The 17,399-nt window shown below is 29.4% G+C and overlaps 1 protein-coding gene across 1 annotated transcript; it reads left to right on the forward strand.

Moving 5' to 3' along the window:
• Positions 1-14,595: 14,595 nt before the first annotated feature.
• On the forward strand, positions 14,596-17,009 carry LOC120072562 (cyclin-D5-1-like). Its single transcript, XM_039024953.2, has 5 exons — positions 14,596-15,273; positions 15,406-15,489; positions 15,578-15,869; positions 15,959-16,092; positions 16,208-17,009. The coding sequence occupies exons 1-5, from the start codon at positions 14,989-14,991 to the stop codon at positions 16,424-16,426; spliced, it is 1,014 nt and encodes a 337-aa protein (XP_038880881.1). The 5' UTR covers positions 14,596-14,988; the 3' UTR covers positions 16,427-17,009.
• Positions 17,010-17,399: the final 390 nt, after the last annotated feature.

The following is a 17,399-nucleotide window of genomic DNA, read 5'->3' on the forward strand; positions in this document are numbered from 1 at the left end:
AAAGTCCAAACATAAATTTATTTATTAAAATATATAGTAATTGTTTAAAAATGTAGACTAATATACCCTTTCTGCAATCAAGGGAATTACACAATATTTAAATGTAGAATCTAATAAAAATAAATTCAAAACAACGAAATATAATCCAATAATTCAAACTAATTTGTAAATAAAGGTAGAGATATGGAGATTAATAAAAATTAAATCAATATTATATGTAGCGAGCACCCCATATATATAATAACCTGAATATCGGGGGCTATTCACTCTTCTTTTAGAACTCCGTGTACTTTGCATTAAAACAAAGTTAAAACCTTACCCATATTTTCTTATACAAATACTTTATATTAAAACTATTAGGCTTAATTTACCCAATACACAAATACCTTGTAAATCGAGGGATGACCTACAGCTGCCTAGCGTATAAATTAGTTTGAGGGCAAAGTAGGAAGACATTTTTAAAAAATCTTAAGAATAGACATTTTTAAGAATAATCTCACATTTTAGGCATATTTTACAATTTCTCTAAAATTTATTTTTTAGAAACCAGGCCCATGGAGGGTACGTTCACTATTTTTGGTCTATAGGTATGGTTTTGAAGGCTATAGTGGGCTAAGGAATGAGAATTTTGGAGAATGAAATGGGCTATAAGAAGGCTAGCGATAAGGACTATTGAGAAGTTTTGGGCCCAATCAAAGGCCCAATAGAAAGCCCCAAAAGGCCCAATGGAAACCCTGTCCTTCTTCGTGGATTCTCTCTCTTAGATTTTGAACTTTTAGCAAAGTTATTACCTTTCAATTTCAACGAATCTCGAATATGATTCAGATTGAGTGCCCCTTTCTTTTTTGGGGACCCTTCAACCAAAAAATTATAAAGGGTGAAACTTTATGGTTTGCAAATGTAGTTTAATTTCTTTTTTTTTAAAAAAAAAAAACAGAATTATCTACGAAAATCTACTACTACTTAGTTAATTACATTTATTTGATCGTTTATGCCTACCTAAAATTTCAAATATTAAACCTTTTTTTTTATCATCTCTAGATATGAATTAATGGTTATTTTATTTTATTTATTATTATTTTTTTTTTTGGGGGGGGGGGGGGGTAAGATTTTGTTAAGAAACAGATTCAAGATTTTTTTCATTGAAACAACAAAATCTTTAAGAAAAAAGAAAAAAGAAAAAAGAAACATAAATTATTGGCTTACTCTTGAAGCTAACCCACATGGCCACATCAAGCACTCATTGGTTAATGGGTCTCCAATGCAACAACACAACACCACCACTACAAAGAAGATGGCTTTTTAAACTGCACCCCAAAAAAAATCCTCTTAATTGAAGACAACAAAACAAAGAAAAGTAAAAAAAGAGGGGTGATGGGTACTGAAGGGAAAAGACAAGTTGGATTGGAAAATTGGAAAAACTCAATCACAATCATCCACACATTAAACTTCACTAGTGTCTAATATTACTAAAATCTCCTAAACTTCTAAACCAAACCCATTAACAAGACAGCCAAATCTTTTGCTAACAATTAGAAAAGGACTGACCAGACACACAAAACAAATTAATAACAATAATAATAATGGGGCAAAAAAAAAAAGGGGGAGAAGCTGTAATTGATGACATAAAGGCCCTCCACACATTTCCATTTCAATATTTTTCTTTCACCTTATCACATGATTAAAGATAAAAGTAAAAATATTCGTTTTACATAAGTTAAGATCATAGGACACGGTATACATATTCAAATATTATGCTTCCTTTACCTAAACTATATCCACATATATAGGACTCCCAAATGCTAATTAAAGAAAATTCCGAAAATTTTATTTTCAAGATTTCTTTTGTGAAATTGAAGTGAATCGTCGTAAATTTTAAATAAAATACTAGAATCACTAATTTGTATGGTATAATACAAAATAACTTTATCGGCCATGTAGTTAATAATTTAACAATTTTAGATTTTAGTTAGAGATTGTCCTGTCAAAGTAAGTTAATTTTGTGATTAAGTTAGGAAATTATTTTAACCCATATGTTTTTAATATACATTTCTTACACTACTAGTGATTTTGGAATATGTTTATAAAAAATAAAAAATAAAAAATTGACAATTTGAAAGTAGGTAAGTTAGGATGAATTTATTCATATTTTAATTTACTTTTTCACCCTCCTCATCCTCCTCATAGGAGTCTCTGTACAATATTTTAATTTATGAACCCCAACACTTTTTCTTTAGTATTTATAACCCATCAAAATAAATTGCCATCTAATTTTTGAGATTTTCAAGCTACAATAATGGATCCCTTAATATGCACCTACGTGCCCCAAAAGTTCAAAAAAGACATTAAATGATGCTGGCGTAATACATTTCGTAGTTTAATAATTTACAAGTCTATTATGTGGTCAATTGTTGACCAATTAAAAATTCCAAAAATTAATATCAATTTAATATGTTTACACACATAAATGACATCTGAATGTGACAAACATCAACATAACTCTACGATAATTAATATATATTATTTTATCTAAAGTTTGAGGTTCAAATTCACTAGCCAACAAGAGCTTAGTTGTAACGACCCAACCTTTTGAATACTCTGATAAGAGTTGTTACTCATCATTACACACTTACATTCAAAACATTTTGCCTATTGAGGAAAATAAATTTCATTAAAATAATAAAAACAGTTTTCCAAAATAAATAACAAATAAGTAAAACCTTTGTTCGGGGCCTCTAAAATAATGAAGAAAAAAAATAACTTAAACCAATAAAATTTTGACCAACATTAAGTTTCAAATCAAAACTTTCAAATAGCTTAAAAATGTAAACTGAGCGGAAGCAATTTACATGTCCCATATGGCACGATCACAGGTCCCTCTCGTCACCCACCGGTCCGTTCCTATCATTACCTAAAAAACATAAATTAAGAAAGGTTGAGTATCAAATACTCAGTAAGTGATCTCATTACCAGGTTCAGGCTATGCATCCACGAGCAAAGAAAGATAGCATGTGACTCATACAGCTACACCGATTTTTTATTATGAAAGGAAAATCAAAAGGCGTACTATCTTGCCTTGAAACGCATATCTAGGGGCCCGTAGGCACACCGTCAAATATGATAATAACATGAACGTGAACCCGTCGACCCACACATATCTAATAGCCCGTAGGCACATCGTCAAACTTGATAATAACATGAACATGAACTCATCGACTCACGCATGTCTAGGGGCCCGTAGGCACACCGTCGAACATGATAATAACATGAATGCAAACCTGTCGGTTCACGCATGTCTAGCGACCCGTAGGCTCGCCGTCAAAACATGAAACATGAAAATAAAAGTAACATGAACGTAAACCTGTCGGCTCACGCATGTCTAGCGGCCCGTAGGCACACCGTCAAACATGATAATAACATGAACGTAAACCTGTCGATTCACGCATGTCTAGCGGCCCGTAGGCACACCGTCAAACATAATAATAACATGCGTCAAGGCAAGACAATAAACCACTCTACTGGTCTATTCATGCATCACATACATAATATCAGTACTGATTAAAAACTTCAACATGCTCATAATACTTGTAACTGCTATGCAACTAGCAAAATATAATGACAAACAAAATCATGCTCCATAGTTCACCAAGTAACTTTATAGGTTTAATCTAGATCGCCTGGCATGAAGGCACCGGTAATAGTATCACTTACCTCAACTTGGTAAAAAATGCAAAACAAAAACTCCTTAGAACTTTTTTAGCACACTTGAATCAACCTAAAGTTGTGGCTTGATCCACGAAAAATTCCAAAACTTGATTTAGTTAGCCAATCTAACTAAGAATTAAATCCAAAATCAATAACTTAATTTTCCACTATTACTCTAAATCCAAAAGAACAACCAACCAACAACTTACGATCTTTACCATTTTTTTGCAAAACGAAAGATGGTCTCTAGCTTGATGATTAATGCCTTAAAACTTCTAAATCTTGAATCCAAGTTTCACTTTTAAAAGAGGTTACTGATTTAACCCAAAATTAGATGAGTGAATTTCACCTCCCAAATTAAAGGAAAATAAGTCTTACCCAAGGTTTTTCTCAAGATTCCGGCAAAGATCGGGCAATGGTGGCTAATGGCGCGTCGGCTTGTGGCTACCATAGATAGGCAGCGGGAGTTGCTGTCGGGCGGCATAAATTTTTTATGATTGCGATTAGTAGTGAGGGTCTTGCATGAGGAGGGTTTACGAGAGTGAGAGAGAAGGGGAACTTCTAGTTTTATAGATTTTATTCATCAGCAATTACGAACAAACCATACCTTCAAACAACGATCCAACCGTTCAAAATGAAACTCCATATGTCTCAAACAGACTGACCAAATTTGAGCACAATCAACGGTTCAAACTCCAAAAATCAATAATTTTGTGGAAGTTGTCGCTGAAAAACCAAATTGCTTTCTCCCCAATTTTTTATATCTTTTCACTCTCATTTGATTTCGGAAAAAAAATCTCAATTCTTTTTTTTTTAATTTTGAAAATATAAATAAAATATTTTATCACAATATCTCCAAAATCTCTAAAGATTCTATTAAAATTATAAATCAATTAACTTTTCAAATTATCTTAATTTAGGCTTCAAAAACCAAAATTAAAAGGCATAAAATCAATCAATTTAATACAAATTAAATTCTTTTAAATATTTAAATCAGTTAAACCACATAAAATTAATTATCTCTTTAATTTTTTTTATTAATTGGCCCTAAAATCCAAAATCAAAGGGAAACAAAATTCAATATTTTCAAGATAATCAGTTCGAATATCTAATGAATTAAATTCAATTAATCAATAAAATTATTTCAATTATTTCAATTTAATCTCAATTTTCCAAATGAAAGGGAAATTTAAACTCGATAATTTTAGATAATTAACTTAAATTTTCCTAAAATTCGGGATGTTACATTAGCTTAACTCGCAACTGATGACCAAAAAGTCTATGTTCAAATTTCCTCACCTCCAATTTATACTAAAAAAATAGCTTTAAATTCATTGTACCCCATATTTATTGTACTAAAAAACTAGAAAAATTATCTTTTTGGTCCTTAAGTTTCAAAATGGTACACATTTAATCATTAAATTTTGAGTTTGGTTTTAATTTAGTCTATAAATTTCATTAAATTACAAATTTATCCTTGAATTTCGATATTTTTTTTAATGTAGTCCATAGATATTAAGCCTTACACTTTTAACCTCAATTTTTTTTATTAAATACTCACCTAGGTCATTGGCCTTAATGTTTAGTAATTAATTTAAAATAGTTTTGAAGTGGAATTTTAAATTTAAATTTAATAGTGATAAAAATAATTAATTATATAAATCTTTAAATTCTTTTGATTTAATTAATAGACATTAACAGTAAAAACGAAAAGTTATTATTGACAAATCGAGGTTAAAAATGTTATGTTTTGAAATTTATTGGCTAAATTGAAACTAAACTCAAAACTTATTAACTAAATACGTAACATTTTGAAATATAGGGACCAAAAGAAAACTAAACACAAAATTCTAATGACCAAAAAAGGTATTCTTCTCAATAAATAAACATGAAGAGGTAGATATTCAAACTGATATCGAGAGGAGTAACTCACTTATCTTATTTAGTTTATAAGATGTTTGACTCATATATAAGTAAAACGATACATCATATATTGTTCAAATATAAGTCCACCAGCTCACTATAATGGAATGAAATTGTTAGTAAGATGAATTTTAATTTATAATGGGAGTTCATAAATTTGGGGACATGAAGATGGGTGTAATTAAATGAAACAAGAAACTAATGTGATTAAATGCAAAAGATTCTCTTAGTTTGACTTTGTTAATGAAATTAGAATATATACGGAGCATATCTATAGGTTGGATCTTGTGCCTAAGGTTGTATAAGTGATTTTCATTGGTTCTTGCATACAAATACTTCTTCCTATATTAGTCCATCTCGGTTAATTCAACTAGCATAAGAAAGAAAATTCAATTCTGTACCCCTAAAAACACTTTGGTTTTCAAACCAAATCAATAATATTAGGGGCTAAAAAAGGAACCCATTTTACTTGTTATTTGATTTTGGACTTAATTTAGTCTTTAGTCCTTTACAATTAGTACATATCAAAAATTGAATTATAAATTAAAAGGTCAAATTACAAGTTTAGTCCTAATTTTGTTTATTCGTGACAAAAAGGTCCCAACGTATATATAATAAGTCTCTAAACGTTCGATTTTGTGTTTGTTGGGTATTCTTGAACATTAAAATTGTTTAATAGGTTTATGAAATTTTATAAAATTCAATGTTGTTTAGAATCACAAGCATTCATTTTTCTATTGAATTTTAAATATGTTGAATAGGTCAAGAAAGTTCAATGACTTATTAGAGTTCAAGTTGAAAGTTTATAAAAATATTAGATACTTTTTTTAAGTTCAGATGTCTATTAAATTCAAAATTGAAAAGTTTAAGTCCCATCTAATAACAATTTGGTTTTAAAATTTTTGTTTTTTTAAAAACTAAGTCTATAGACAATATTTCTACATCGAAATTTTTATTCTATTGTTATTTACTTCTTACTAATGATTTAAAAATTCAAACGAAAATTTGAAAACTAAAAGAATAACTTTTAAAAACTTGTTTTTGTTTGGGTAAAAATTAAACATTTATACTTAAGAAATAAAAAGATAGAAGAAATATGCTTAATTTAAAAAAAAAATAGAAAATGAAAAATGAAATAATTACCGATGGAAATTATAAAAATCTACTGGAATCATTTAAAAGTTTGATAAACAGAGTGGAATTTTACTTTTAACTAAATTAAAACCATTCAAGAATCAACCAACCATGACAGAAAAATACTCAAACATATCTACAAAATTAAATAGATAATATAATATTTGTAGTTTAACTTTGATGTCGTGATCAAATTGAATGGAGGGAAACTGAAAGGGAAGAAGAGTGCAACTGAGTTAAAAGAAGGAAGGAAACAGAAAGGAGAGGATATTGAGAGTAAAAAAGAAAAAGCTTCAAAATTTGAGGAGGCGAACACAAATACCCATACAATAAATCAAAATATTATAAATGAAAATACGCAGTATTATTATATTATAAGGTCAGGTGTATAGTATTAAGGAAATTAAAATTAATGAAATAAAGGAAATGAGTGACACCTTACGGGGATAGAAAGAAAGAGGAGCGTTTTGGTGACAGCAAAGGGAGGGTGGTCCATATCCTCTCACACGTGAACCCGCTCCTCCAACCTCCCTACACTCATTCTATATCATTTTTTATGGTCACGTGCCTTCCGCCATCCCCAATCAATTTTCCTTTTTTTGTAATTAAAAAAAAACCCAAAAATCGGTTTGGAACCGGGTTGGAGTTGACGATGAGAGAGAAAAATAGAGAAGTATTCATTGGCACAGAAGCATGATTTGCATTATAACTACTACACCCCCAAAATTGGCCTTCTTTCTTTATTCATCAATGTGGCTCCTCCCTCTTTTTTACTTCGCTTAAAACAATCATTCTCCCCTCAAACTCTTTATAACTGACATTTTTTTATATAAATACCATTTAATTACTACTTTATTTCTATTTTTTTCTTCACTTTCTGTTCCAAACGTTACGACTATGTTTCTTCATTTCACTTTTTCACTCTTATGTTTTAAATTACATTTATTTTCTACATCGTTTTAATTATTATTTTAGCGATAATTTCATATTTGAATTATCATAACTTAAAAGTCAAACCCTAATTTCAATATTTTAACTTCAACAGTCAACATAAATGAATAATTAAAATTTTAGACAATCACTCAACTTCTCTTTTTAGGCATGTTTTCTATTCTTAACTTTTGTCTATTTATACTTTCTTTAATCAATTAATTATTTTATGTTTAGATATTTTCATTTCAATACTTTCTCTCATTACATGCTTAATCTTCTTGCCTTTATCATCTCTCTCTACTCCTAGAGATGCTTCTTTTTCTTTTTCTTTTTTCCTAGCCAACATTTCCATCCTAATCTCTCTCTAGTCCTATATATATGTCCTTTTATGCCCATTCATTTTGAAGGAGGTGTGTATTTGTGTTTACCTATTTTATTTATTGAAATGTCAATTTTTTGCTCATTAAGTTTACCTATTGTACTATTTTAATCAAGAAAAAAATGATGCCTTTCTAGAATTTGAATATCGATGTTGTCTGGAGTCATGTTTAGAAGTTAGATGGTCTTAGATGAATGCTTCGAGTTGATATGAGTCTTGTCTATCTTTCTAATATGAAATTTATCCTTTGATGCAACTCTAGGCAATGACCATTTGCCATAGACTAGAGAGCATCTCTTCTCTCCACATTTCAAACTTACTGATGCACTCTGACAGTTTTGAGGTTGTTCTTCTACTAAATGATGTGGTGTTGGACATTTACGAGGTTTCTTGTTCTATATCGAATATGTTAAGAGTATGGGTTATAAACTGCAAGTTGTCTCCTTTTCTCGTATTAGTCAAAGTCAAGATGAGTTGACGTATTGTGTAGCGCATAAGACCTTGGAGGAGCAAATATCTTATTTTCTTCCATCTTTTTATTTTGATTGGTTTATCCTGTTAGTGAATCCCATAATTATTTTTATAGTTTAGTTTGGTTTTTTGTTTTCCTTAAAAAAAAAAAAAATACTTTCGATTAAATAATAATGTATATAATTTTAATTATTTCACTTCTACATTAAATTGAACTTTCAATAAAATCCAAATCTTTCAAGGGGGTGAATTGAAATTAGTTGAGGTTAAATCAGTTTTTAGTTGGAAAAATGTACAACAAAGAAAGAAAAAAAGAAAGTAGTTGTGCTTGGAAATAGAGAACTCCATGGAATGAACATCATCATCTCATTATTTATCCATTTGCCCATCCTTTAGCATCAAAGGTAGGGATGACATTGGATAAGATGGGCTCAGGGATGCCCCTCTTTCCCCAACCCTACACCATCATATCCTTGATTTCACAAGTTTAGGATTATATGATTATTTTTTTTAATTATTTTTTACTAAAGAAAGAAATTCATATTTTTAACTCCGTAAAAATATATTCTTTTATCTCATTTTTAAAAGGTAAGTATAAATAAAATACTTTCTCGTTTTACTATGAACAGAAATGATTTTCGATTATTCTCATTTTCCTTTATCTTAATTATCTCTTTATTTAATGTATGACTATTTTAAAAGTTTCAAATACTATTTGTAAAAAAATTGTTTCTCGAGATGCTTCTTAGAACTTAAATAACAAGATGCCAATCAAACTTTTGTTTTCTTTTTTATTAGAAACACAACCTTAACTATCAAACAAACCTTTCCTACCTTTCAATTATTTAATCCCTCAAACACAGAACAAAACAGGAAACTGGAAAATAAAAAAAGCAATTAACAAAATAAACAAAACCTCCCAACTTCAAAAGAATAAATCAAAAGGAAAAATCCAAAAATAAAAATCATTGCCTATTAAATTTCTTTCCCTTCCACCCTAGCCATGCCCAACAACATAACTTTACACGCAAAAGATAGAAAAGAAATTCAGGTATGGAAAGTAATATAAATATATATAGACCTCAGTATAAATTTAAATCATAAACTAATAATTTTAGCATTTTAAACTATAAACTTTTGTAATTATATCAATTTATATCTTTAATTATATTTTGTTTGGATAAACATATACGAAAATAATATATTTTTTCAATTAAATTAATTTACTTAATAATCTAATCAATTTGGACTCTCTTTAATATATATTTTTTTAAATTATTCATGTATCGGTTTAATTCAACAATTTTAAAAAGACTACACACGTGTAAAAAATTAATGCATTGAATATTTTAAATTTAGTTCTAAACCAAGGTCTAAATTAAGTTCACTTTTGTAATTTCATAGTTTAATTGATATAATTATAGTTTCATGATATTTTTCAAAAATTCAAGGATAGTGTGAATTGACCAATTTACAAAAGTTTAGAGGTATAGATTGATTTTCTTTTTGTCCGTGTTCTAAAAATATTTCAAACTTGAATTAATGTGTATGCATATAAATAGTATATTACATCATAATAATGGCTATAAATATAGGAGCATGTTTACACCTTATATATCCATTTACATTTAAATATTCAACCCTACATGAGAATGCATCATTTCAAGTCCAAGACCTTCCACTGTGATATATTATCTTATTTGCAAGTTATTAATAGCTGGAAAAGAAAAAAGAAAAATAAATTAAAAAAAAAAGGAAAAATAAAACCAAGACATCCAACAAACACTTTGATTGGGAACCCAGATTTTGGATCTTGTGTCCGTTGCTTCTTTTCAATTATTATTATTTTTTCCTTCTTCTTTATATTTCAATATGCTATATGCTCTCCTTGCCGAGGATATAAAAAATACAAATTCAGAAAAGTAACGTTGGGAGTTAATTTTAATTCTTGTTCCTTTTAATTTTAATTTATATACTTTTTTACCTTTTTTTTTTTTTTGCAGATTATATAAATGACAAAAATATATTTCATTTATTTAAATGAAAGCCCCCATGTTCTATTTGAAGATTTCCTCTCTCAATGTGGATGAATTGTGAAATTTATTTTAAAATAGTTATAAAAAATATGGTTTTTGTTTCTATTCCAACGGGCATATTTATGCTAAGTTTTCTGAAAAAGATGTACCTCTTAGTTGTTGGACCAAACACACAAACTTTCAAAAAGTAAAAGAAGTGTGCATGGGTTAGTCTATTTTTTCCTTTATGAATTTCAATTCAATAAAGATATTAGACAGAATTATAGAGGAAAAAACACAACCGTTGCTAATATTTCAGTAAATCGATTTTGTTTTTTAAAATTATTGTTGAATAATTTCTAAAAAGTTATTGTGTGCATTAAAATCGTGGTTCTTAAATAACGGAATTTACTTATTCACTATCACCGGTAAGTATGAACTTTTACTTTATCGCATAAGGGGATTTTTACTAGGCAAAATTTCAAAGTGTGACAGATAAACAAGATATATATAAAAAATGTTTGAATATGATGATCATTTGTGGGAAAGATGTGCATAAAAGTATAAAATTTTAAATTCTTGGAAGGAAAAAAAAAAAAAAGAAAATCAATTTTGACCTTCAATTTTAACGTTAAAACTTCCAATTTCTTCAAATTGCATATCAGATATAGATAAACATTACAATCTTAACCTTTTGATTTAAAAAGTATTGCAATTTAAATAACTAACAAGAAAATTTATAAAATTAATTTGTACACTAAATCTATAAAATCTATAAAATTACAGAGAAAACAACATTATAAATAAATATTTTAATCGTTGAAATTTGACAAAATTATTATATATGCGATTAATTTGTACGTTGATCTTAAAAAAAGAAAAGAAAAAAAAAAAAAAAAAAGAGAGAAGAAATAGTGCATAGATCAAAGCTGCAAAGCTTACGGATTTTTTTTATGTTGCCCCTTGTTAAAATTAGTTGGTAAATTAACAAAAATTGAACCGAATATATAAGTTGTTATTTAAATTTATAATTCAATATAATGAACTTAGTTTAGAGTCAACAAATTTATTCCAAATCGATTGTTTTTTTCCCTCAAATTTCACCATTCGAACATATTTTTATTTATCTTTTGAGAATTTTCAAAAATAGAAAAATAAGAAAAACTATTCACACAAAATAACAAAATTTTAATCTTCTTTATCAGTGATAGAAATTTATCATTGCTAAAATTTTATTAATGTTTTTTTAGTACTTTTATAAATAGTTTAATATTTTTTCAATCTATAAAAAAAATCCCTATATTTTATCATAAATAAAAACTATTTTGGAAGAGGTATGAACACTCAATCCCAAATGTCAATGCTTAAGGTCATTCAATTTTGGTGTTTGAGTTTCCCCTATTTATTTCATTTTAATTTCCAACCATTAAATGTCTAGTGTTTATCTAAACTATTTTTTTCCTAAAAAAAGAACAATAATCATTTTAGTTCTTCCTAATAATTGTCAATTGCTCAATATATAAATATTGTAACTAGAAAATAACACGAGAATATATTTAAATTGAAACCACGTAGAATGACTAAAACGAAAACTGTATTAGGCGAGTAGATAATTACGTGACGAAATAACAACAAATATATATATATATAAACACATCTCGAGAATTTAAAGAAAAATAGAGATGAAATGTAAATCCTTTATACACATTGAAGTAGTGGGTGAAATTATGAAAAGTTAAATCCCTTGGTGTGAGAAATAGAATACGAGGCAATTAATGGGGAAAATAAAAATAAAAATAAAAGAAATAAAGGTGAAAAAACACATCGATCGGCCAGCTGCTTCTACATAAGACATTGACCAAAACGACAATGCATCATAGGACTAATTAGTGAGCCCCACAATCCAACAATCAAATTTCAGCAGTAACAAATATTTATACTTCCACTCCCCACAGCTGGCCCTATTTATATTTACCTAATTCCTCCAACCTATTTTTTTTATTTTTTTTTTTGTTTCTTTTTTCCTCCATTTTTAATTTTTTTTTAAGTTACTATTTACTCCAACTTCAATTATTCTTCATTTATTATAATTATTGTTGTTTTTACAGATCACCCCTCTCCCCTACTATTTTTGTGTGTACAAAATTTTATTCTATATGAGGTTTTTAGAGTTCAATTACCAATTAATTTAACTTTAACATTAATGATCTCTAAGAGTTTTTCAGTCTTTAACGTTATGATTACTTATCATTAACATTTTACACTCCAAATTTCATCTTCAATTCAAAGTCAGCAAAGGTCATCAATTGTCACCTAAATTTTATTTTTATTTAATATGTAAAAACAATGTAGATATATGTTAACATCATAATATAATTAATTATGGAAAGCAATATATATATTTTAAAAAACAACTATCCAAATATTAAGTGAACCATATAACCTTTTTTTTCTGTTAAGATTCAAATTGTATTATACAGCTTATCATTTTTTTATTTTATTTTATTTATTTTATTTTATTTTATTTTTTTTGCAACTAGCAATGCTGTACGAATTATTTAGGACTGGGCCAATAATAGTTTAGTTCAGTATCTCTTCAATTTTTTTTTTTTTCAGATTTATACTTGTTTACATTTATGATATTATCTGTAATAATTGATGAGGTAAATAGTTAAATTATTTGTATAATTTAGTGAATTTGTTAAGATATGATTCTGGTTATATACTTTGAAAATTTTTCGGCCATGTACTTTCAAATGTCCAATTATAATCAATGTACTTTTAAAAAGTCTTAATCTTAGCTCATACGATTAGTTTATTGTATTTCTTGCATGAAAATTCTTATTCTTATTTAACTAATTTTGAAAAAAAATAACTTTTGAGGACTAAATTTAGAATTTATAGAAAGTGCTTGAACAAAAATTGAACGAAACAATATAATATTTTAACCTAAGTAATGTTAGTGTAATTGTTAGTTTGAGTTTTTAAACAGCCATTTTAAGGCTATAATGGTAAGCTTTTGAAATCCTATTAGAATATAGAACATCGTTGATGCAACAGAAAAAGATATTAGACTCAATCCATAACAAGAAAAGGGAAATAAATCACTTAGACGATAATACTCTCCAAAAGAACAAAAGTTCTATTATAAAAATAATCAAAGTCTCATGCTACAATTGCAAAGAAATCAAACAATTAATTAATTAATTCTAACATACTATTTAAACACCAATTAATCTAAATTATAAATTAAATTAAATACTAACTAATATACTAATCACTTATCATCAATTGTTTTCAAAAGATCTCTTGAATTTAAGGATGAATTTTCTTGTTTAGCCATGAATTTGACCTAATACCTGAAACCCACTGCAACAATAATCTAATCCAACCTTAGTGATGTAAAAAAAAAAAAAAAAAAAACTAATCCAGCCTTAAGTTTTTCTTATGAAATTGATTTTAAAATTTGACCGTGATTTCAAATTTGTTCTCTTTAATAGTTTTCATGAAAAAAAGGAAAAAAAAAAAAAAAAACCACACCTAACTGAATTTTTAACTGTAAAAAGTTTGTGAATGAGATAGAGGTTAATGTTCAAATTTTACTCAACACAAAATTATTTCTAAATATACGTTTTGTAATTCAGGTGAAGTTATTCTGCAGATGCTGTGATTTTAAACTTGAATTTGAATTTGCCTTTAAGAAAAAGAGAGCAGTGAAGAACGAGAAGATAAAAAAACATCTTATAATTTTCTAAAAAGTTATCTCAACAAAAATCCAAAATTACCATATAATAGTGCCTTTCTTTCATTCTTTTCCACTTAAAAAAAAAAAAAAAAAAAAACAATGGGGTAAAATAAAAATTAAAAAAAAAGAAGAACAAGTCACATGCTATGTTTAAAAACGTATACAATTTGTATTTTTTTAAAGGAAAAAAATATAAAAAACATGTAAATGTTATATAGTAAATAATTTTTTTAGTGTAGTACAGAGTAAAGAAAACAGAGTTTATTTATAAGGAAAATGAAAAATGGAGAGGTTCTGTATTGATATGAAAACAACAAAGAAGAAAACAGAAATTGAGGGATTGAATGAGAGAATTGTTGATATGATATGAAGAGAAAAATGGTATGCGATTGAAGATCCAAAAGAACTCTATATCTCATCCGCTTATTTTGGCGGCAACGAAACCGCTATTTTCGCCCGCCTCCCCACTCCCCAAAGTCCACTCTTTTCCCTCTTTTTTCCCTTACCTTCCCCTTCTTTCTCCCCCCCCCCCTTCTCCTCTCTCTCTATTTCCTTTTTTTGCCCCTAAACTCAACTTGGGCTTTCGTGGGTTTACCAGTTAAGCTTCTCTACATAATTACCCACATTCCCCTTTCTTAGATTTTTCTTCTTGTTCGAATGTACAGAGCAGCCGACGCCCAGATATGGGGTACACTACTGACCGTGCTTCTTCTTTCTCTCTTTCCAGTCTTTTGTGCCAAGAAGATGCTTCTTTCTTGACTGACGATGACCATACTGACCAACCCACTTCCCCTTCCGACCCTCTTCCCTTCTTTTTTGCCGATGATGATGATGAGTATTTTGAGATCTTAGTTGCAAGAGAGACTGAGACTGAATCTAGGACCCCTTTGCCCGTTAACGATTCCCCGGCTGCAATTCAGAGCTGGTTGAGGAGTGTCCGATGGGATGCTGTTGAGTGGATTCTTAAAGTTCGTCTTTTATTTTTAACCTATAATTGAACTTCCCCTCTTTAATCGATTTGTGTTTATGGGTTGTTTTTCATTTTCTGTGTTTTTTTTGGGGATTTTATAGCTGGGTTTTCTGTGTGTCTTCTGATTCAGAGTCGGGTACTTTTTGGATTTCAATTTCATACTGCGTATCTATCCATCAGCTACTTCGATCGAGTTTTATCAATCCGTAACCTAGTAAGCAATCTAATCCGTCAATCTGAATGTTGGGTTTTGCCGATCAAGTGTTTGATTAATTGATTGACTGTCTGTAATTGACGAACAGCAAAAGAGGTCGTGGATTTTCCGATTGTTGGCTGTAGGGTGCTTGTCACTGGCTGCTAAGATGGAGGAATCTAAAACCCCTAAGTTATCGAGCCTTCAAGTAGAGGGATTTGATATGGAAAGCAAGGCAATTCAAAGAATGGAACTGTACATTCTCAATACTTTGGGATGGAGAATGAGCTCAGTTACTCCCTTTTCTTATTTGCAGTATTTAATAAGAACGATCTTTGTCGATTCCAATTCACAAGGATTACTCTCTAAAGCTGCGAAGTTTGTAATGGCGACAGTGAAAGGTACCATCCGATCCCCCATTTCATGATTAATTGCTTCTTCGTTTGCAACTTCAATTGATCTGTTCATTAAACTGAGACTTACGCTACAGAGATTAACTTGGTGGATCATAGACCATCTATTATAGCAGCTGCTTCATTATTAGCTTCATCTGATGCTCAGATGACAAGAGAACAACTGGAGCTTAAATTGAAAGCGATAACTTCATTTGGGTCTTTAGAATATGTGAGTTATGCTACTTTCAGATAGTTCGTAATGCATAAATCAGATTTGATGTGCATATCTCGCATTTCTTGTTAGTTTGCTTATTTTCTTCCTGCATTGTTGAAAAATGCAACAGGAAGATGTCTTCTTTTGCTATAATCTGATGCTAAAAACAGAGAAAGAAAACGTGAAAGAAGAGTTAACTGGCACTCCATCGTCTTCAATCTGCACCACCACACCTAATATTGTTGACAACCGTTCTGCTACCTCCGCGTCTGGTACTAAGAGTAAGAGACGACTCACATTTGAGGACTCCAATCCAGATTGTCCAGAGAAGAAGATTCATCGGCCATAGCAAAACGTAGTTTGGTATTAATAATGAGAATCTAGGATGTTTTTCACTCCAACATTGTTGTTCGAGATAAAATTTTGTTGATCGAATGATTGGGGCTCCATTTTTCCAATACCCAATAAAGGATCCAGCAGTGACAGACAAGAAAAATAGAAATAAGGGAGAAGTAAATATGAGAGAAAGGGATAGCTATAGCCTGGAGAAGGGAGAGAAAGAAGAAGAAGATGAAGAAGAAGCTGACCTAGTGCAAGAAAACCATCAAATTCCAAGAGAATGCTTGAAGGTGACTGAAGGTTGTGGTTATTGCTAATGTTTTGTCTTCATGATCACTTGTTGTTGTCACTTGCTCTTTCATTATATTTATTTATTTTTGTTTTAATTCCTTCCATTATTTTTGTCATCATGATCATGAATTTTATTGTTAAGTATCTGTTGCCACCCTACCTTTTGATGGGAGGCTTGGGATGCTTTCCCCTTCTCTTTCAATACACTGGAGCTGAAAAGTTGTGCTTTCCTGTGTAACATTTGAGCCATTTGGTAGAGTACAGCTAACATTAATAAGAATTTTGGAATACCTTTTGATCCACTGTTAGATTCCTCCTTACTCTTTCATCACTTGATGACTCTGAAAGTTGAAGCTAGCTTTGTTTAGACAGACACCATATCTAGTTCATCTATTGAAAGACAGTCCGAGTTTAATATGGCTTGGCTGACTCTATTCTCCTATTTTATGGTCATTAGTCTGTCCTGGTCTCTTCCTTATTGTCATGGAAGTTGAATTAGAAGTTTCTGAAGATGATCCTTATGAGGGTTCTCAAATTCCTTCAATTCAGAAACAGGAAAAGAGTTTTCTGATAAAAGGGAAGTTCAGGAATGTCTCGTCCTACTTGCCGAATGTGACGTTATCGTCTGTCTGGTTATATGATCTGTAGAGAATATGCTTTAGTTGAGAAATTATAGAGGGGGAGGAAGAAAA

Source organism: Benincasa hispida, chromosome 3 (genome assembly GCF_027475165.1).
Source record: "Benincasa hispida cultivar pf3 chromosome 3, pf3_genome.v1.1, whole genome shotgun sequence".
NCBI classification, from domain to species: Eukaryota; Viridiplantae; Streptophyta; class Magnoliopsida; order Cucurbitales; family Cucurbitaceae; genus Benincasa; species Benincasa hispida.